We start from the raw sequence: 24164 nt of genomic DNA, 5'->3' as shown, positions 1-24164 counted from the left end.
CAGCAAACCTTTGGTGACAATACCAGGGTCCATGCGTTTACATGGCAATCCGTTTTTGATCATACTAGAAGCTCAGTCTGAATAAAAAAGTCTCATGTAACCATGTCAATCTGATTAAATTGGCCACATCTGATTTAAATTTCATTCAGATTGTAAGGGGTGGTGTACACCTTCTTTTTTTTTTCTTTTTTTTTTTTTGTGGATATTTTTCCTCTTTTTCACCCAATTTGGAATGCCCAATTCCCAGTGCACTTTTAAGTCCTTGTTGTCACGTAGTGATTCACCTCAATCCAGGTGGTGGAGGATGAATCCCAGTTGCCTCCGTGTCTGAAACCATCAACCTGTGCATCTTATCACGTGGCTTGTTGAGCGTGTTGCCATGGAGACATAGAGCATGTGGAGGTTTCATGCTCTATGTCTGCAGCATCTGCGCTCAACTCACCACACGCCCCACCGAGAACGAATCACATTATAGTGACCATGAGGAGGTTACCCCATGTGACTCTACCCTCCCTAGCAACCGGGCCAATTTGGTTGCTTAGGAGACCTGGCTGGAGTCACTCTGCACGCCCTGGGATTCGAACTAGCGAACTGGCGAACTCCAGGGGTGGTAGCCAGTGTCTTTTACCACTGAGCTAACCAGGCCCCTGTGTGTACACCTTTTCTAATCCATTTGAAAAGATAAAACATTGTTTTGTGAAACTGGGATGATCTGTGCATGTTCAGTACTGACAAGGTAATGGCGACATGACGTTTCGCACAACGACACATTTTCATCACAGTGGCCATATTTGTGATCATCAGCGTAAAGAAGCAACAGCGGTGAATGGAGAAATACCTGTGAAATGTCGACAATAAAAGCATTTTGATACTAGTGCCAGGAAAAGTGTGTATATGTCTGAAGTCAGCAGAAATGTTGCCAGATTTGACTTTCATGGACATTTAAATATATTTTATTCATGATTCGCCTTGAAAGAATCTGTTAATAAAGAACGGAGTTTGATTTCAACGTACGTGAGTCCCACTTCCTCCTTCCCACAATGACAAACCTGTTACAAAGGTATATTTGAAAGTTTTGAATTGAATAGTTTTTGTTATTTATGATGTATTGATTATTAAAACTACAAGCCTTTGTGCATAACATCATATCCTCATTTGTAGAGAAGTCCAAAATAATTTTGTGCGCTCAAAGTCAAGTGTGAACACACCTTCAAACAGCAAGGGAATGCTGTACACACGTCACAATAGCAATTCCGATCTGATACTTGATACATATAAACTCTCACATCAATCTTATCACTTATCAAGCGTTCATGTAAACAGTACATTCAGAATCATCAATCAGATTGGTTTAATTCCAATTAAAACCAAAAGTGTCCATGTAAACGCAGCTAGTGAAGAGTTTGCCGCAAAGCTCATTTGCAGGTGAAAATAATGAGTGGGAAATTTGCGGCAAGTTTACAGCAAGTATGCCAGAACTCTCAATTACCATAAGGGCAGCCTAATAAATAAATAATATAAATTATATATTTTCCTTCCCTGCTAAAAATGAAAAAATAGCTGGCCAGGCTAGGAGACCTTCTTGAAACTGCTAAGTCCAGCAAACCAGCTATGGCTTGTTTAAGCTGTTTTTTTATGTTATATTTTTAGCAGGGTTAGCTCAGTCTGCCATCTTGAATGAAAAATTTTCATTTCAGCTTGTCGCAACACATTGTGGGTCAGTCACATTCAATTTTGGCTGAAAAGAGTTATCATCTCGGATGTCAATAAAACATTCAGCAGATGTTTTTCAGACATTTATCAGTTAGGATGTTTGTAAATCTAAACTCTTTAAGATATTTATCAGATGTTAGTTAGAATGCACTGCTTTCCAGATGAAATGCTATTAAACAGACATCTCTGAGATGTCTGTGTGCTATCTGGGGCAACTCACTAGATTTTGAGAGCTATTTACTCATCTGTAATTGACAACCACAATAGTGAATCCCTCCAAAAACACAAGGGTGAATTATGCTGAATGATATTAGCATTAGCATGAATGCAAAAAAATAATGCTAGTGAATGTCTCTGAAAACAAAAGCAGGATTATTGGTTTATATGTTATCTCTTAATATTAGCTAGACTTGAGTTTGTGTCACCCGCATGAGTGCCACAGCACAACGTGTTGGAGCATGTATGCTAACCACTAAGCCACAGCTCCTATATAGCAGGTTTAACTCACAACAGACTTATGCTATGTTTATCTGTACTTGAACATATTTTCTTTACTATGTAATTCAAGTTTATCTGTGCTGGCCTGCTGGAAGACACCTTCAAGCTCTGTAGCTTCCACCTCTTTTTAATCTGGTTTGACATTGATGGTCCTTCTGTCCCTCTGAGATGACAGATTCACTGCTATAGTGAATAGCGGGACAGTTTTATAAGTTTTCCTCGGTGACGAGGTGGAGGGTGTGGCCAGGCTGTGAGGGTGCACGCCTGGCACTGAGTTTCCCCAATCAGCGGGAGAGAGAGATAAGGAGGAGTCCGGGATGCCAGAGAGAGAGAGAGAGAGAGAGAGAGAGAGAGAGAGAGAGAGAGAGAGAGAGAGAGTGAGAGACACACACACAATGCTCTCTTTGTGTGTGTGTCTTAATGTTGAACGTGTCTGCTGAAAAGCAAGCTTTTGTTACACACTGGAAATTGAACATTAAATATCTGACATGGATTGTTCACCTGGTCCCTGCTTCCTCCTTTCCACATTAAGAATCTGTTTTGTTACAGTGGTGCCGAAACTCGGGAAGGAGGAAGGATGCGCTGTCATGGAGTCCTCGCTGCCGCCGTCCGCCTGGAGACGGAGGAGCCTGCCACTGTCCGCCTGGAGGCAGTGCAGCTGGCTGAGGGCCATGTGACAGCGTGTTTGGGGACCGGTGAACTAGTGTTTTTTTTCTTTCTTTTTTTCTTTTTTTTCCCCCTCTCTCTCCCCCCATCTCTCTCTCGGGCTCTCCCGCTCTCTTTCTCTCTCCCTCCCCTCTTTCTACTCAGGTTTCCAGAAGGCAGGGTAGACCAGCCGGCGGCGGAACGGCCGAAGGGGCAACTTTTCCCCTCCGGGGGGGGGGGGCGCGGAGTAGGTCAGGCCAGTTTGTTCCCAGCCTGAATCGGGCTTGGCGGTATGTGACGAGAAGGAGGGCGTGGCTGGGCTGTGAAGGTGCACGCCTGGTGCTGAGTTGCCCCAATCAGAGGGAGAGAGAGATAAGGAGGAGGCGGGGACCCCAGAGAGAGAGAGAGACATGAAGCTGTCTTGTGTGGGTGTGTGTCTTAATGTTGAACGCGTCTGCTGAAAAGAAAGCTTTTGTTACACACTGAAAACTGTTCATTAAATGTCTGACGTGGATTGTTCACCAGGTCCTCGCTTCTTCATTTCCACATTAAGAACCTGATTTGTTACATCCTCTTACTGCTGTTACCTCACCATCTCTGATTCCTGAGGTAAACTCGAAAGGACCTCTGTATCTAGTGTGCTGAAAACATTGGCTGCCATAATGCACTAATTACTGCATGTGTGCTGTTTCACCAAAATGTCGATACTTGGCTAACACTGTCCCATGGCTCTCTGCTATGATTAGTTACTGTGGAAACAGTGGAGAGAAAGCAGCAAGTGATATGGCACTTCTGAAAGTCACATGCCCGCCCTTTGAAGTAAACTGCCTTTATCTTGGGTAAGAGTTTAAACTAAGTCCCTGCGTGAATGAATGCCTCATTACAGGCTCCAAAGCCCTAAACTGAATTGGACAAAAAACTCTCAGATGCTTCAAGGAAACATTGGTTAATACACACATTTTATCCACATTATAACACATAAAGCAATAGGTGTCCAAAGGATGGTTTAAACATTTGAAAAGATAAGGTACACATGAAATTTAGATACATGAAATAGATTCACAAAATTACAAACAAAAAAAATTGCTTTTTGGTGATTCTGGTTGACCAAGGAAGTGTTGCTGGTTAAGCTAGTGGTTGAAGCAACCTGGTGGGGCCACCAGCACAACAGCATCCAATACACAAAATATGCTGGAATCCAGGGCTGGATTACAGATCAAGCCAGGACCCCGGGCCCTCGGACTGCTGGACTCCAAAATCTCCAAAGCCAGAGACTTTCAAAAGGAAGCTGAACACCAGACCCTTTGTGCATAATGTGCAAACTGACCACTAGCGCCCCCTCAGTGCATGCTTTACCAGTGGAGTAGTTCAATCTTAAAACAAGTGCCCATCCCCCCCCAGAGAGTACAGTGCGAGCTAACACCAGGGTGAGATGTATCCCAAGGAGCCTCGCCTTCTGGTGACCAATAATATTGGTCTTTCAGCCAGGGAGTCCTCATGCCTACAGGAAGCACTTGTCCAAGGAAAGTCTAGTCTGCTAGTGACCAGGCTTTTAGAACACTTGGAGAGACATAGTGAGATACTGACAATAAAGGTTGTGATAGGTTGTGATCGTTCAATGCCCAAACATATGTGTAACTTACAGAGAGACTGACTGGACCACAACTTGGGAAGCTAAAACCGCTCTACATCCTTGCTGATAACTTGAATGGTCAAAGTTAATTTGTTTGGCTTAAGCCGAATGCACAATGCAGAATTTTTACCATCTGAGACAGAATTTGCAGATTGTAAGATTTATTTTGCCGACAGTCTTGGATGGCTTATTATGACATGCTCAGAAGTCACCAGTGGCTTTTTCTCTGAAGAGGCAAGGGAGGCTGTGACTCATCAAAAATTAAGGTGAGGACAATAATCGACTGAACTTAAATAAAACATATAAAATATTACGAAATGTGAACTCAAATAATGTGTATGACAGTTATATTTCTAAAGTAACTCTGTCAAACAGCGACAGCAGCGGATAAAGTTTCAGAAGTTTCCCTTGAGCACGTTGCGATCTCATTGAGCTCTATTGTGGAGTGAATGTGAGCCGGGAACCGCAGAGTACAGGCGAAAAGGCATGTGAAGGGAGACAATGCCTCAACGTCACACTGAATTGTTCAATACGCTCTCAATAAATCAATGCGATAATACCCACCTCTCATGCACTCGCAGCAGGTCTACGCATATCGCTATGAATGGGAAGAACTGATGGAAGTGGATATACTATTACAGGGTAAACGACTAACCGACTCGGACAACTCCATTTTTGGTCACGTCCAAATCAAAATCAAGTTGAAATGATTTGAAACATGTAATGGTGTGTCAGTGAGCCAGTTTTTTGTGAGCACTCACTCTTATTAAAGGAACAGCTCCGTGATATCATGCCATCATTACTGAGGAGTAGATGACTAATTTGAAAATAAGGTGACTATAAAAAATAATAGGCAAACAGATAAAAGATACATAAAATATGCTTAGTGCTGCATTATTTTAGGTATTTTTTGAAGCAATGTTAAAATAATATAATAAATGAACTTGAGTGTTTTATTTGACTTGATTTAATAAATAGTCTGTTAATATGAACATAAAAAAAATATAAATATTGTATGCAGTGTTAACAGTGTAAGATAAATTGTATTTCATATGCCTTCCCATACAGAAATCTAATATATTGCAATGAACATAAAACTATAGTCCATGTATTTGGGCATATATGTAGGCTACATAGCCATTTCAAATTCCACTATGATAGGAAAATATAATGTTACATACATGAAAACAGCATTTTTCTTTTTTTTTTTTTTTTTTTTTTTAAGTATTTTGAAATACACTACCGGTCAAAAGTTTTGAAACACTTACTCATTCTTTATTATATTTTTTTTTTCTTCACATTTTAGAATAATAGTAAAGTCATCAAAACTATTGAATAACATAAAAGGAACTATGGGAATTATGTTGCAACTAAACAAAATCCAAAATAAATCAAAACTGTGTTATATTTGAGCATCTTCAAAGTAGTCACCCTTTGCCTAGAATTTGCAGACATGTACTCTTGACATTTTCTCAACCAACTTCTTGAGGTATCACCCTGGGATGCTTTTTAAACAGTATTGAAGGAGTTCCCATCTATGTTGGTGTAACGTATGCTGGAACTGCTGACAATGATGACGATGACGTGAAGATGAAGAACCCAAGTGCAGTTTATTTACAGAACGTGAACTCCAATAACCCTGACTACAAAACAAAACATGAACATGGACATGGACTTGGCTTGACTGGACTGGACTGGACTGGACTGGACTGGACTGGACTGGACTGGACTGGACTGGACAAATGGATACCATCACATACAATACTCAACCAACAGACAATGCAAACATGAGGGCTTAAATACAAGACATGGGAGAACATAAACCAATGAACAAACAGAACTGATAACAAGATAATTAAACAATAAACCAATAAAAACATGACACATGAACATGGAGGGAAAACAGAAAATCACATGACTAGGGAAACAGGAACACATGACATGAAACAGGAACTAGAATCTCAAAATAAAAGACATGAATCAACAGAATACACCTGACATATCCCCCCCACTAAGGGGTGGCTCCTGACACCCCAACACATAAACAAAACACATAATACATGCCATAATTCAAAGTTCCGCAGGGAGCGGGGGGGGGGTGTCTTGAGGCGTGGGGCGTGGCGTGGGGCGTGGCGTGGTGAGAAAGGGCGAGGGGCATGGGACCAGGGCAAAGTCCATGGCAGGTGAAGCCATGAGAGGCTCGAGGGGCGGAGCCATGGAAGGTGGAGCTGTGAGAGGCTCGAGGGGCGGAGCCTTGGAACATGGTGCCCGGAGAGTAGCCGAAGACTCGAAGGGCCAGGGTGGAGCCGATGGCAGGGAGGACCAAGGCGATGCTAGAGGCTCGGAGAGCCAAAGCGGAGCCAGGTGACCGACAGACAAAGGAGGAGCCAGAGAGACGAGGGACCACGGCACAGCCGACAGGCTGAAGGACCGTAGTGGAGCCGAGGGAACGCCGAGCTGAGGCAATGTCGAGGGACCGACAGGCCAAAGCGAAGTCCAGGCCTCAGAGGGTCCAGGCGGGATCAGAGGGCCGAAAGTTCCCCTTGCCTGCTCAGGAGAACTTAAGGTGGGTATAAGGGTGGGAACCATCTCCAGGTCCCACTGCTCAGGTGTGGCTGTGACGTGGCATGGAGCAGGCTGAGGCGTCGCTGTGACGTGGAACTCTGGCTCGGCGGCGGCCATGTCGTGGAACTCTGGCTCGGAATCCGCCTCCACCACAGTAAACGGGGAACCGATGAATCGAAGGGCGAGGTCGATATATTGAGCAAGGCTGAGGGAACTGCGATCGCCAGGCATCAAAAAAAGAAATGGACTCATTTAGTCCAAATCTAAAACAACCCTTGAGGGCAACCTCATTGAAGTCTACTTGGCTGGCTAGACCGCAGAAGTCCACAACATAGTCCTCCAGAGGACGATTCCCCTGACGTAAGCGCAGAAGTAAAACTGCTGGGTCCATGGGTGGTCGAGTATTCTGTAACGTATGCTGGAACTGCTGACAATGATGATGATGACGAGGACGTGAAGATGAAGAACCCAAGTGCAGTTTACGTGAACTCCAATAACCCTGACTACAAAACAAAACATGGACTGGACTGGACTGGACTGGACTGGACTGGACTGGACTGGACTGGACTGGACAAATGGATACCATCACATACAATACTCAACCAATAGACAATGCAAACATGAGGGCTTAAATACAAGACATGGGAGAACATAAACCAATGAACAAACAGAACTGATAACAAGATAATTAAACAATAAACCAATGAAAACATGACACATGAACATGGAGGGAAAACAGAAATCACATGACTAGGGAAACAGGAACACATGACATGAAACAGGAACTAGAATTTCAAAATAAAAGACATGAATCAACAGAATACACCTGACAGATGGGCACTTATTGGCTGCTTTTCTTTATTATTTGGTCCAAGTCATCAATTTCAAAATTAATTAATTAATATTAAAATAAATTAATATGGTGGCACAATTATATTTTTGTCTACAAAACTAATTTCAAACATTTAAGCATACGCCTTCAGATCAAAAGATTTTTAAGATCATGAGAAAGATTTCAGTCAAGTGTTTCAAAACTTTTGACCGGTAGTGTATATGTTGTTGCATTTATGTGTATGTAACTTTTTATATCTTAATTTTTTTTATGTAATATATTGTGATGTATCAAATTTCTGTAGGGGTTTACCCTGAATGCTTTGTAAATATCAAAGGGAATTGAAATATAGAATAAAAAAATAAAATAAATAAACCTGGACCTTGAGATGGCAATCTACCTCATTTCTAAAGTCCACCACACACCACTGGAAGTCGCTGTTGTTAAAATGGTAACTGTGGCAAAAGAGCTTAGCAGCGGCCACCCATTCCAATTAAGCATTGTGAATAAAGTGATAAATGAAGTGAATCAGAAACGACAGTACAATATAAAACAATTATATGTTATATATATATATATATATATATATATATATATATATATATATATATAAAGATTATAAGTTGTTAATTTTAAGTATAAAATACTGTTTTGAATTTTATTGTAAAATTTTCAAACATTTATGGGATTATAGGTAGTATAGTTTGTTGTGGTCTCCCATTCCCCTCTATAGAAGTTTACCCTGATATAGTTGGTCCATTATCATGTAACAATCTCAAAGCTCATGGTAGGTCTTAAAAGGTTTATATGTTGTTGCTAAAAATCTGTTTAGCTTTCGAGAAAATTAATGGGATTTTTAATTCTGGAACTCTACTCTGCATTGCTAAGGCAACACAGAGTAACTTCTAGGAAAGCACAAAAATTTTCGACCGAAAGAGAAAAAAAGGCCGAAAATTTGAACAGAAACTGTTACTTTAAAATCCCGTAACAGAAACACTTACATGGAGAAAAAGTGCATTAAAGTCCACATCCCCAGAAATGAAGTGATCGCTCTCTTGGTTATTGCCGTATTTGAAGAGCGTTTTTCAGTGCTCCGATAATGTGTGTTATTGTGTGCCATAGCTGTTACTGTCAAGCTCAAATACCACATAAAAAGAAGCATAAAGGCACCATTAAAGTAGTTCATACAACTCGTGCATTATATCTCTTGAAGCCATATATTAGTTTTGTGAATCGCAAAGGATGCGTTTAATAAGTAAATATATCGTCTGCATGCACAGCGCACTTCAGAATGAGAGTTGCTCTGTTGTTGACACACACTCATAGCATGCGCACGCACGGCTCGTTAAGTGCTAGCTAGTAGGAACTGATTTTAGCGTAGCTCAAAGTTCTTCCTGGAATGTTCCGCCAAAATAAAAGCCATAGGGTTTTAAAGTTACGAAATTATGACTGAATCTAACTTTATTATTTTTATTATTATTATTATTATTATTTTTAAATTACAATAATATTTAAATTGACTGATATCCTAACACAACTAAAATGAACAAGAGATCCATTAAAGAATCCATTCCAAATTCCAGGTCCATATACAATGTGGTGGAAAAATGTGCCAATAGAACATGCTTCAATTTTGCTGCTGCATTATCCACTATAGTAGAAGACAAAAAAAGTTTTCTTTATACGCTAATTTTTTTTATGTAATTGTTCTCTGTTTACACTATTTTATAATGAAATGTGTAGTTACAGAAAAAGTGGTTTAGGTGTACCCATAATAATACAATTTAGAATGTGTTCAATTATTCCAAACAAAGTCCAAATTAAAATAATCATTTTCAATTTTTGGCCCAGTGTGTCCAGTATATTCGGTTTCAGTTTAGGCCAAGAATTTTTATTTCATTGCATCACTATTAACTACACATTTTGTCAAAATTTAGTTATTACTGAAATTGGGACTTTTATGCCCAAAGTACACTTCCGTCAGGTGCGTGACGCAAATCTCCTCATCAGCTTGAGCACTTAATGCATGCAGCCGATTTTTCTAACCGTGGGTCTTTGAACGTGCAGAATGCGCATGTGCCTGTAGTTATTTGCACTAATTAGTGGGTTCAAAAGGTAGCAACACTAACATTTGAGCCATTGAAGTGCTAGAAAAAGATGTAATCTCCACTAAACTTCAGGAGATAAAGGTAAAAACAACAACAGTGGATGTACATGTCAAGAGCGCGTGTGTTAGGAGGTCTGGAGATACCTCGAGTCTGAAGGAATATAAAGACATCTTTATGGGTCTAAACTCCTGAAGAAAAATGGTCCGTTATCTCATATCAGTCGTAGCGCGCATGCGCTAACCGCCCGTGTATGCATGCACTGTTATATGGAGTATACTTTGACAGACTCGCATTCGACTGTACACAGACGCTGAGCGTTCGCGCCAAATAGGAAGTATACCTAGGGCTTTAGACTGTGATCTTTCATGTGACAGACGGGTTTGGCTCAACTTTGCTCAGATTCAGAGAAAACAGAGTTTGAAATGTGCAGTTACTACAAAATTCGTCCTAAAACTAAGTCATTTTTAAGATATTTTTTCTCAGTTTCAGTGTTGGTGTAGTGACTGCTTTTTGCCTTTGTAAAGCAGTACTGTAGTGCTCTACCAAGTCACTCACCTTATAATGTGGAATATTCCAGATAGGATTAGTTCATTGTGCACTGCAATGGCCATGTAGCGCGGCTCATGGAAGGCCGAGGGTACGGTCCTCACCGCATAACACAGATACACCCCCCACAGCAGGAAGAGGAATTCAGCTGTTTGAGAGAGGTAGTACAGAGTTGACACACAACTGACCAGCACCTCTGGTCCACAGGTCTATCCGAGAATAATGTGCTTGTCAAAACCTTTCTGTTACAAACCAATATAGCTCTACTGTAGATTGAAAAGGCCAGGATGATAAAGAAAAAGGACATTCAATAAATGCAATAAAAGCCATCTGGATTGCCTGTATTCTCTGGACACTGCTTGACAGACAATTGCAAATGAAGCTGTGGAAGCTATTCCAGAATTTTATAGATTCAAATCCCCTATTGACACTTCCTACACAATGTCAGCAAGTCAGCAGGCCTGACAGCAATAAACATGCGTTCCCCCAGTGAAAATCTGTCATCATCATTGTGACGTTTACTGGTCCAGGTGTTTGAGTGGTCACATTCCAATCTGCCATGCTTGGGTATAAGATGTGTGCTGGCTTCTATTCATTATAGTACTGCTGATACATCCTGTGAGCTCTACTATGTGTCTGCTATTAGTGCCAAGATGGCCTTGATATATCGCTTTTGCCTTGAATGACTATATACTATATGTAATGATTAGCAATAGGCTAACACAGGGTTCGTAAGTCATTTTGACATTTAATCACATGCAGGAAATGAATTATAGATATCAATAACATTTTCATTAGTTACAATGCTAATTCTTGAGATCAGCAATAGAATTGCTACTAGGGACAAATGCTCATTCTTGATATCAGTAATTGCATTTGCCATAGTTAAAACATTTGAACAATCATCATATAAAAAATTAAGTGATTACTTGTGGAAACATGCTTTCTTGTTATCAAAAATGTAATTTCAACTAGAGTAAACAGTCATTTTTTATAGTTGATAACTGTATTTTCACTAGTAGAATTTCACTATGATCACACCTGTTCAAAACACAATTACATATACATATAATTCATTTCTTACTAGTTATACAGTTGTGCTCAAAAGTTTGCATACCCTGGTAGAAATTGTGAAATTTTGGCATTGATTTTGAAAATATGACTGAACATGCAAAAAATGTCTTTTATTTAAGGATAGTGATCATATGAAGCCATTTATTATCACATAGTTGTTTGGCTCCTTTTTAAATCATAATGGTAACAGAAATCACCCAAATGGCCCTGATCAAAAGTTTACATACCCTTGAATGTTTGGCCTTGTTACAGACACACAAGGTGACACACACAGGTTTAAATGGCATTTAAAGGTTAATTTCCCACACCTGTGGCTTTTTAAATTGTAATTAGTGTCTGTGTATAAAAAGTCAATGAGTTTGTTAGCTCTCACGTGGATGCACTGAGCAGGCTAGATACTGAGCCATGGGGAGCAGAAAAGAACTGTCAAAAGACCTGCGTAACAAGGTAATGGAACTTTATAAAGATGGAAAAGGATATAAAAAGATATCCAAAGCCTTGAAAATGCCAGTCAGTACTGTTCAATCACTTATTAAGAAGTGGAAAATTCGAGGACCTCTTGATACCAAGTCAAGGTCAGGTAGACCAAGAAAGATTTCAGCCACAACTGCCAGAAGAATTGTTCAGGATACAAAGAAAAACCCACAGGTAACCTCAGGAGAAATACAGGCTGCTCTGGAAAAAGACGGTGTGGTTGTTTCAAGGAGCACAATACGACGATACTTGAACAAAAATGATCTGCATGGTCGAGTTGCCAGAAAGAAGCCAATGCCACAAAAAAGCCCGGTTACAATATGCCCGACAACACCTTGACACGCCTCACAGCTTCTGGCACACTGTAATTTGGAGTGACGAGACAAAAATAGAGCTTTATGGTCACAACCATAAGCGCAATGTTTGGAGAGGGGTCAACAAGTATTGTGCTCCTTGAAACAACCACACTGTCTTTCTCCAGATCAGCATACCTGAGGGTATGCAAACTTTTGTAATTCAAATTACACATATTAGCTATGTACTTCTTACTAGTACTTGTGCCATTTTTATATCAATAATGACATTGTTACTAGTGCTAATGCCCATTCCGATATTAACAACTAAAAATGCTAACTTCTGATATCTGTAATTTGGTTTGCACTAGTGGCAATGTTAATTTCAGATACCTTTAAAATTATCGTAACTAGTTAGAAAGTCCAATATCTGTAATCTTCCATTTATTGATATCCGAAATCCATTTCCAGATAGCTAAAAAAAATAAAAAAATAAAAAAATAAATAAATCTAACAATTATCATTTATACTAGTTGTAATTCAATTGTTGATATCAGGAATGGATATTAGTATTACAAATAATGTAATCATTGATACCAAAATAATAAATAAAAAAAATACTAGTAAGAAGTACAAAACTGGCATTTCATATAGTAACAAATGAATTATAGATATCTGTTTTGAACAGGAGCGAAAGACAGATTATTGTGAAATTCTGAAATTGAAAATGGTTTTACAGGTTGAAATTCCATGTTTGATATCAATAATGTATATTTATGAGAGAGATTGTCATTTTTTTATATCAAGAATTAGCATTTTCACTAGTAGTTATTCCATTCCTGATACCAAGAATTAGAATTGAACTAGTGAAAATTGAATAAGATAACAATAGTTAATATCTGCATGTGATCAAATTTCAAAAGGGATACGATATTGCCCTAGGGGTTTGTGAGATTGTCAAAATAAAATGTTATAAAAAATATATATTTGAAAATATATATAAATTTATAAATGAAAACAAGGAAAATAGAACACTTATACAATCACATTAAAATGATTAAAAAAATCGCTATTTAAATTAACAGCATGTGAAGATGTTGAGAAATTCATTGTATTTATTTATATGCTACAGTAGCATTACTTACAGCTCAGCAGGTACAAAGTAAAAAATTAGGTCTGAGGGGTTTGACTGAAAAAAAAAAAAAAAAAAAAGCATGGGAAACCCTGTTTGGAATAACATGCTACCATACCATATTTCTGCAGTATACCGTATTCATACTGTACAGTGTATGTTAATTTTCTCTTTGCAAAAAATAGACACCAAAAAGTTGGGAAATGGAAGGCAACAAACACCAGGCATCGCTGTGTGGTGAAGACAAGCCATGTCTGTTTCAAAATCAGTTGCCGATAGTGCAGGAGTTTCAGGTGACATTGGCTGTGCCTCGTTTGGAAGGATGCGTCCTCCGGAGGTCGCATTTGTCGGCCGCATACATCATCGTTTATTTTTTATTGGGAATGCAAAAAAGGTTAACAATTGTATAAATGTAAGTGCATATACATAAAAGGCATTGACAATAGATAGTAAAACAAGAAAAAGAAAGACGAAAAAAAATGAAACGAGACAGCCTCGATGACGTATGCGGCCGGCAAATGCGACCTCCGGAGGATGCATCCTTCCAAACGAGACCCAGCTATAGTTACATATTTAATTCAGATTTTAAGTTCCGTTTGCATGGTTTCATTGGCTAGGCCAGTGGTTCTCAAATTTTTTTGGTCACCCCCACTGATATATATATATTTATATAGAACAGAATCGCTGATGCAACATTAAACTGCCAGCAGGAGGTGAAACCACCGGAAGTGTTCGAGCGGCCATCTTAGTATGCCCAAACTGCCATAGAGCCTCAATGACTGACAGGCGAAAACACCCCCATTTCACGATCTCTGACCTGCGGATACGACAGTTGCATTTCGCCCTCTAGTGTCAATCATGTTTAATGTTTAATTAGCTGTTAGGCATAATATTCGTTACGAGGGAGAAGATATACGCAGATCGTGATGTCAGAGCATTCACCTGCCCCGGTGTTCTGTCTGTCAGTACAGCACAACGATCACCAGTGGAAGCGGCAAAACTGTCCACAAGTTGTAATGTAAGTAGGAAAAGCTGTAATATCTGATTGTATAAGGTGACAATATATTCTTACCCCCGAAAGGGATTTCTAAATCGCCAGAAATGGCTGGGATTTGCTTGTTTTCATATTGAAGTGCTCTTTGTGGTCATACATGGATACATGTCATAAATACGTGTTCGTTTGCCATTTAAATCTAGTGAATCAGTTTAATTTTAACCAACTTTGCATGTGATGGAGGGACAGACAGCGCGCTGACCGTGAGAACAAGGCACTTTTTGATAAAAACATAAAACATGTAACTCTGAACAGTCACTTCGATTATCACAATAAATAAGTCTGAAAATGTTTGTATCTTACCTCAGTTTCAGTGAGCTTGTTTACATTCATCTGATCTGTTCACTGATGAAGTTTGTTAGAGGTGGATACTGTTTGATATACAGTAGATATACATAACTTGCTTGGGCTTTCAAGAAACAGGAAAAAGTCCAGACTTTAAATAAATAAATAATTACTTGTGTAGGACGTTTGCGTTGCAGGGATGTACATGCAGATATCAGATATATAATCGACAAATATTTACTCGCTGAAATGAGATGATTTCCTGTTAAGTCAGTAGGGACATTGGAATGTTTGGGCATAGCAATATGGTGGCGCAGTGGCTTTGAAACAACAAAAAACGTTCGCTAATCGAAAGTGATCAAAATGTACAAGATTAACAGCATTTTCTTTCATCTTCATTTCACGTAAAAAAGTTTTATTTAAAAAATACTATGAAAACTGAATGAAAAGTTACACTTCACTGAAAAAGAATCTGAATGAATGAACATTTGTCACAATGCCAACATTGTCTGTTGTTTTGTGTATACTTTCTGTATTACATAAATACATAAAACATTTTATTTATGCCTATACACTTTCAAACCATACAAAAACAGAAGGAAAAATCAATAAATACAAATTGATATTGCTGCAGGTGCAACCCCTGGGCATGAACACATTGCAAACCGAATCCTGCATTCATCTGCATTTAAATAGCAGAACGTCTTTCTCTCAGTGGAGACATTTACACGCCATAGTTATTTAAAATAATAATAATAATAATAATTGCAAGAATTCATACTTGTGAATATTAATCCACCTCAGTAGTATCTATAAAAGCATTTTTATCCTCCAGTAAACTTCCAGTAAGAATAAACGACTGTGATTGGCCCATCCTGGCCAGCGCTGAGAAAAGTAACAGGTACCACATGTCAGCGACAAGACTGAGGGATGAGAGGAAGGCGATAGGCTGTCCAAGTTCCTAAAGCACCGTACAAGTCGTCCTTAACTCTTGTGCCTTATATATCAGTTCTTCTGAAGTCATTCGATAGTGTTGTGTGAGGGACAGACCGAAATATCAGTGTTAATTCATCGTTTCCCCCAACTGAAACTGGCGTGCGTGAGACATCTTTGTTTACATAAGCACATGCTTTGTGCCATTTGCACTGCAGTGCCTGCCGAAAGTTTAAACAAGGCAGGAGAAAAGGCAGAGGTGTAGACTGTGTATTGTCACTATTTTTGCTGAATGTGTGAAAGTGATTTGAGAACGGGTCAGTCTTCCATGCCCCCCTTACAATACCTTTGCACTCCATATTTTGAGAACCACTGGGCTAGGCATTGGCTGGGTTAACAGAAGTAGATTCAATTGACACCATAGACATTTGGAAATAGAGTCCCCCAACCCAAACTGTAATTGTGCATATATATGATGACTTTGCTTGCCATGTTGATATTCTTGCTCTAAGCACTATGGGTTATGTATAACCGCAGGGAAGTTTTACATTATTCAACTCACTGAACACATAAACGTGCTTACCTGACAGAACATGGTCTATCTTTGCATAATTCTGCCACAAGGTGGCACTCTAAAATATATGTATTTTGTAAATATACATTTATGGGATATGTAATAAGAACGCAGAAAAGATAATAATAATAAGTAATGGTAATAAATATAATAATAATAATTTTCAATATTCAATCAAATAAAAGAAATATTTAACAAGACATTGAAGGAATATTCCAGGTTTAATACAAGTTAAGATCAATCAACAGCATTTGTGGCATAATGTTGATTACCATAATAATTTCAACTCGTCCCTCCTTTTCTTTAAAAAAAGCAAAAATTGAGGTTACAGTGAGACACTTACAATGGAAGTGACATTTTAAAGGCAAAAATGTGAAGCTTATAATTTTATAAAACATTTACATTAATTCTTCTGTTAAAACTATTATTTCATTTAAACTGTAAAGTTGTTTAAATCGTTGTTTTTATGGTCGATTTATGGTTTTAGGGTTTACATTGTTACGTCATCATGGCAACAAAGTTGTAAAATTGGCTGTAACTTTACACAGATGCGGTTAGTAAGTGATTTTATCACACTAAAATCATGTTTACATGCATATTCTTTATGTCTTGTGGATATACTTTTGATACAGTGAGTATTTTAATGTTTATGAATTGGCCCCATTCACTTCCATTGTAAGTGCCCCACTGGAACACAGAGTTCTGCTTTTTTAGAAAGAAAAGGAGGGATATGCTGGAATTAATATTTGTGTTAATGTGGTGGGGCTGCGGTGGTTATTTTATGAACATGTGCTACATGGATGGCTTTCACTTGCTTTCTGCATCTTTATGTTAGTGTCTCCTGTTGAACGTGTTTAGATGCGTTCTTCCTGCAAAGGAGAAGGAAGAATACGGTGACAGACACCGCGAATGGGGCCTCCCTGGGAGTTGTGGGCCCCTGGGCTTCAGCCCGTGTACACATAGTGTTGCAATTCACGGTTCATTGGTTGATTCCATGTAATCTACTGTCCAATGCCAGTTATAAATTGAATTGGCAAATGAAAAAAAAAAAAAAATAATATGTTAATTTATTATTTTATTGTTATATTTACCTACATTTTTGCCATGCATATATTTTACATTTGTCCATTTATTTTCCAATCAGTGATACATTTATTTCAACTTTATTTTCAAATGTATAAACTGATAATTGTTTCCTTTATTGTTTTTTTTTTTGTTTTTGTTTTTTTTTTGTTTGTTTGTTTCTTTAAGTGCCACTTCTCTAGATTTTATCCAGGCAGTTTGATTCCATTTATGGATACATCTACAGTAATTTACACCAGCTGGTACACATTAAGATGCCAGACAGTGGTAAAGGAAGCTCACAGGTAACAGAGGTCCACTCACCCACAGCTATCATGTAATCCCAGTGGTCCAGCAGACACATGCTGAACTGCAGGCCATCTGCGGTGAAGCCCACACTGATGAGAGCAACATGTCTGTTTGGGTTCTGACAAACAGCGGAGGTCCAGGCGACTGCGAACCACAACACAATGAGCAAAATGACACACAGCAGACGCAGAACTCTCCAGCTCGTCATGTAAGGGATCCGTTGAGCTGTGCGTGACAGGAACACCTTCAGAACCCTGGAGAACAGAGACAACAACCAGTTCATCATAATCAACTTCATACTGAAACTGCTGTGGGCTTAAAGAAACACCTTCATGTGCTAGTACAAAATTTTGCAATTGTTCGTTCCATAAGAGCTTTTGAATGGGAACAATGGATTCCTATGGCACTATTCAAATCACTATCCAAAAATTCGTCCACCGACAATCTGTAGGTTTTTTTACGAAGAGTGTTCAGATTTTCTTACATTTATTTTTCTGACTGCGATGAAAACTGACTGACCAATGAGATAAGAGCTTTTCGTAATTTTTCCAGAGTCGCTATAGCTGCTCAATCCAGCACGTACAGTACATGGGGTAAAATAATTTTTCATTTTTACGGACTCCGTAAACTTCGCCGGAAGTTTGTCTTGCAAAATTATCATGGACTTGGAGTGAACAGCCCTTTATTATAAGAAAAATGACCAAACAGACCCCCCTGCCTTTAATATTCTGCATTTATTGTATTTTTAACAAACGAAAGTAATCATCCCAGTATTATTTTTGTCTGTTATGATTATTACCCTCTTTATTGATTTTAAAGAAATCACACTACTAAAGAAAGGGTTAGGTGCTAAAATGATTTTTCTCACCATGCCAGAAATAATTGTTTTAACAGGAATACTTGCATATGTTACTTAAAATGAGTCTCCTATTTTGGTAAATATTATAATTTATTTTACTTAATTAGAGTTTGAGAGCTACCAGTGAGCTACCTTCTGGATGCTGACCACCTCACTGACTCTTGCTCTGACAAAAAATTATTGATATTTATTTGTTTACATGAGACTGTATGTATTTACATTATATAGATGACTATTCACTTGTAATAAAAAAATAAAATAAAAAAAAAACATGTACGTGTATTTATTTATACATCTATAACATATTTTATTAAAAAAATGAAGTAATTCCTCCAAATAATGTGAAAGTTCAAACTATAAACTTACCAGGTCACATTGTAAACTGTGAACAATTATTAAGCATAGAAGTTAGACATAAGATGTCAATATCGCTGAACAGTAGATTGTACCTGGTTACGCATGCAAATTACCTTCTTTTTTGAAACAAGGACGGTTTGTTAAAACCTGGAGAGTGATGACAGTCCCACCTTCTGGACGGAACAGGTAGTGTTCAACAGCTTGCTATAAATGCGAGGGGTATAAAACCCAGTCGACAGTCATTTCTGCAGTAAACTGAATTTACACGCAAGCAGTAATCTACCATAGCCGGTGCCCACTGCTTTTCATTACGGACAGACGGACTACTTGGTGAACAAAGTCAAAGTCTTAAAACATATTTAATTTGAGAAGTGCAAATTTCAACGTGTGTGAATCTTCAAAAAAGATCAGGGGCTTGAGTTTGGTCAATACATCAGGGGCTAAAGCCGTGTTGCCTCCCCCCCACAATGCCCCTGCTCCTGAGGTTTACGATCATCATTTTCTGAATGTTAAGCACCTCTTTTCACTGACAATTTGTTGCTTTATTCATGGAAAGTGCAATCTAACTGTAAGAATTATCGCATTTTATACATAATAAGTAGGTTTCCATCAACATACTTTAATACAAATTTTGGGATATTGCTTAAATACTGGATGGAAACACCAAGATGCGAATGCAATTTCCAAAATGTTTATACATATACACTGGTGGCCAAACGTTTGGAATAATGTACAGATTTTGCTCTTATGGAAAGAAATTGATACTTATATTCACAAAAGTGGCATTCAACTGATCACAATGTATAGTCAGGACATTAATAACGTGAAAAATTACTATTACAATTTGAAAAAAATTTTTTTCAGAACTTCTTAAATGACTTCAAACAGTTCTCATCAGAAAATCCTCCACGTGCAGCAATGACAGCTTTGCAGATCCTTGGCATTCTAGCTGTCAGTTTGTCCAGATACTCAGGTGACATTTCACCCCACACTTCCTGTAGCACTTGCCATAGATGTGGCTGTCTTGTCGGGCACTTCTCACGCACCTTACAGTCTAGCTGATCCCACAAAACCTCAATGGGGTTAAGATCCATAACACACTTTTACAATTATCTGTTGTCCAATGTCTGTGTTTCTTTGCCCACTCTAACCTTTTCTTTTTGTTTTTCTGTTTCAAAAGTGGCTTTTTCTTTGCAGTTCTTCCCATAAGGCCTGCACCCCTGAGTCTTCTCTTTACTGTTGTACATGAAACTGGTGTTGAGCGGGTAGAATTCAATGAAGCTGTCAGCTGAGGACATGTGAGGCGTCTATTTCTCAAACTAGAGACTCTGATGTACTTATCCTCTTGTTTAGTTGTACATCTGGTCTTCCACATCTCTTTCTGTCCTTGTTAGAGCCAGTTGTCCTTTGTCTTTGAAGACTGTAGTGTACACCTTTGTATGAAATCTTCAGTTTTCTTGGCAATTTCAAGCATTGTATAGCCTTCATTCCTCAAAACAATGATTGACTGATGAGTTTCTAGAGAAAGCGGTTTCTTTTTTGCCATTTTTGACCTAATATTGACCTTAAGACATGCCAGTCTATTGCATACTGTGGCAACTCAAAGACAAACACAAAGACAATGTTAAGCTTCATTTAATGAACCAAATAGCTTTCAACTGTGTTTGATATAATGGCAAGTGATTTTCTAGTATCAAATGAGCAATTTAGCATGATTACTCAAGGATAAGGTGTTGGAGTGATGGCTGCTGGAAATGGGGCCTGTCTAGATTTGATGAAAAATGACTTTTTTCAAATAGTGATGGTGCTGTTTTTTTATATCAGTAATATCCTGACTATACTTTGTGATCAGTTGAATGCCACTTTGGTGAATTAAAGTACCAGTTTCCTTCCAAAACAGCAAAATCTGTACATTATTCCAAACTTTTGGCCTCCAGTGTGTAAATTGTTTTATTACTGTGATGGAAACACTTTTACCAAACAAATTCCTAGATGTGCAACAAAAATGGCATGTGACTGAGGCCACATCCACACCAATCCATTTTTGTTTGAAAACTCAGTTTTCAATTTCCTAACGTCATTGTTTTCTTAAGTATGTGGTAATGAAGAGGATTTTCAAAACGCTCCATTTCTGGTGGTGGAAAACACCGTTCCAGTGTGGATGAGAGGCGTAAACCTATCAAAATCAATGTGTTTTCAAATGGAAATGTGTAAGTGTGGATGTTGCCTGAATAATTTGCTCATAACTGGACAAACATGCAGACCAATATCTTTACATAGTGTCTCAAATGTTGCTCTGGTTATTCTGAAATGCCAGACACAAAGCCTGTGGCCTCAAAAGGCTACTATTACCTCCCAGAACTGTGTGACACACTTTTGCTCCCAGACTTAAGGCATCTGCCGCTGAACGCTAGCGAACATGAAGTACGTCAGAGCATTTTGTCTGCACTTCAAATTCAAGTAATTTATTACATTAAAGTTGCATGAAACAGAAGATGCGACTGACTTTACTTCCATATTGTGACGTATTTCTGAGTGAAACAGCTTATAAAAATGTAGGGCGGGGATTTGAGTTTATCCATTAGTTGTTGATTGGATTGTGAAAATATGGGCGTTGCATAGAAGAATGGAGGCAGATCTGAATGCAAGTTTGTGGTGGACACACACCCTACCACCATCAGGGTTTGGAGGGTTACTTTTGAAATGTATTCCACTACAGATTACAGAATACATGCTGTAAAATGTAATTTGTAATGTATTCTGTTAGATTACTCAAGGTCAGTAATGTATTCTAAATACTTTGGATTACTTCTTCAGCACTGGTAGATATTTTTACTTGTTTTGACTATAAAAACTCTGCCAGTACAGTAAGACAAAATACACATGTTAAAAATACATTCTCTGAAAACCTAAATATCTTATGCAGTGTTGATTCTAAAACAAGATCAATCAAATAAGGATTTTTAGATATTTTTACAGGAAAACAATACAAAAATTATTATCAAGAATACGATTTTTGCCCTAATATCAAAGGTCTTACTAGAAAAAAGTAATTATGATCCAACGTGAATTTTCTTGATAAAAAAATATGATTGTGCCTGATAACATGTGCATGTAAAATGGCTAGAAATAGCATTTTAGCTTAAAGCTGCAATTTACAGAAGGTTTATTTCTATTTCTTCTGCTCCAAACTTACTTCAAACTTACTTCTCTGTCTGCTCGTATGAATGTAACACATCATAAGAAAGTGTTTCACCGCTGTTCAAATGCACTTTGGATCACATCATTTATATGTATAAATGTTTTCCATCTGAAAGGACTAAATATTAAATGAAACAAATGACAATAAAATGCAAAGTAATCTCTTCAGTAATCTAAATACTTTTTGAATGTAACTGTATTCTAATTACCAATGATTTAAATTGTAACTGTAGTGGAATACAGTTACTTATATTTTGTATTTTAAATACGTAATCCCGTTACATGTATTCCATTACTCCCCAACCCTTACCACTGTGCAGCTCGAGTCAGAGCCAGTTATCGGTGAAATTGCGCAGCGATCTCAAAACATTTATGATCAAAATGACAACATAAACACACAAGCACATCACGGTCTTTGCTTATGAAGAGGCTGTAGCCACTGAAAAACGAGTGAGTAAAAGATAACCATATTTTAACGTTTTGAATCACAATACAATAAATATTAAGGGGAAAAAACACTTTCTCGTGTTGTGCATCCCAAGATAACGGCATTCAAAAACATAATTACACTCCAGAGGCATCCGAAGCCTTGTATTCATTAGTGATAACATGAGCAATTCAGGTGTGAAATATCTCGAACACAACCGCGAATTCGCTGTAATTCCTCCTCATTCAAAATGTAAATTCAAGCCAGTTGACTCGTTACCAAGGAAGTTTGGGTTAAGGAACGATAGTTTTGAAGGAAAACAGACGAAAATACACCTTGCCATCTTCTCCAACATGCGATTGACACTTCATTCAACTTTACGCAAGGTTGTGGTATTTTTAAGAAAGGGGCGGGGTTAAAGTGGACTAAATGATTGGAGAAGTCCTGCATACGTCACCAGAGACAAGTATGTCGTTTCACCGGAAGATCGAGTTATGACATTTTTATTAAAGATTACGAAAAAAAAAAAAAAAATGGATGAATCGTTCATAGTAAGATCAATAACATGCATTTAGATAGGGTGAATTTGTTTATTTCATGCCACCTGACTTAAATGACAGTGGACAAAAACATTGGCACCACTAGCCTTCTAATACTAACTTAACCCAATTGTCTGGTTGGGATTTGAAAAAAAAAAAACCCTCTGGATAGTTTGGATTCATGTTGAATTTATGGTCATTATGCATAATAATAAATACAGTCTTCTTATTGTATGAGCCCTAATTCCTTCATATCAAAGCCTTTCTTGTCAAATAATCTTCCCCTTATAAATGGCTGTAACATGTGAGACTTCCTCATTATCACCCTTTCTCTTTGCGTCATTGATAAAGCATCCTCTACACCCCTTTTAATGAGCGTCTAGAAAAAATGTATCTGGACGATGTGTTAACTTTCACCCCAATGAAGCACCAGCCCATTTCTCTCCAGATCTGCAGTGTGGCCATTCATCTTTGTTGCTTTAATTATGAATATCACTGGGTTTTTCTGACATTTCTAGCAGATATAGAACCCAAAAACCCACATTTTCTTCTGTGCATGTTCTTCAAAGGGTGAATCTCATGAAGACATGGCCAGGTCACATTTTACCCATCAAAAGTCATAATTTTACGCCATAAAAAAAAAAAAAAAAACGAAATTGTATTCTGCGCTGCTGAAATTGTATTCTGAGTATTTTTGTCTTTTTTCAGTAAAAATATCTACACATTCTTAAAAAGAGATAAATGTACTTGAGAAGCAAAAAGACATGATATATTTTGTCTTGTTTTCAAAGTCTTCAAAATTCAAAATTTTATAATGATTATGCATAAGAAAAAATAAACTTGATTCAAAGGTAAATCAAATTAATTTTTCTTACCCCATTGGCAAATAGTTTTTTTTTTTTATTTGTTTTATTTTTTTTTAAGCATAAACCCCATTAAAAATTTTTATATTTCTCTGAAAACAAATTTTTTTCTTGTTATAATGATGCTTAAATATTTTTACTGGTATATAAGATTATTGTAAATAAAATAATATATATATATATATTTT

The 24164-nt window shown here is 37.9% G+C and overlaps 1 protein-coding gene across 2 annotated transcripts in view; it reads right to left on the bottom strand.

Annotated features, from left to right (window-relative positions):
- Nucleotides 1–24164, bottom strand: part of LOC127431845 (probable G-protein coupled receptor 158) — a 196380-nt gene that overhangs the window by 10946 nt on the left and 161270 nt on the right. For both annotated transcript variants that reach the window (XM_051682447.1, XM_051682448.1), the window contains exons 7-8: nt 17746–17984; nt 10550–10688 (exon numbers count right to left, since the gene is read on the bottom strand). In XM_051682447.1, coding sequence (XP_051538407.1) covers nt 10550–10688; nt 17746–17984 — 378 coding nt within the window. The remainder of the gene's footprint in view (nt 1–10549; nt 10689–17745; nt 17985–24164) is intronic.

Source organism: Myxocyprinus asiaticus, chromosome 41, assembly GCF_019703515.2.
Source record: "Myxocyprinus asiaticus isolate MX2 ecotype Aquarium Trade chromosome 41, UBuf_Myxa_2, whole genome shotgun sequence".
In the NCBI taxonomy this organism is placed as follows: Eukaryota; Metazoa; Chordata; class Actinopteri; order Cypriniformes; family Catostomidae; genus Myxocyprinus; species Myxocyprinus asiaticus.
Note: the sequence above shows the minus strand (reverse complement) of the source record. Positions and strands in the feature narration are given on the sequence as shown.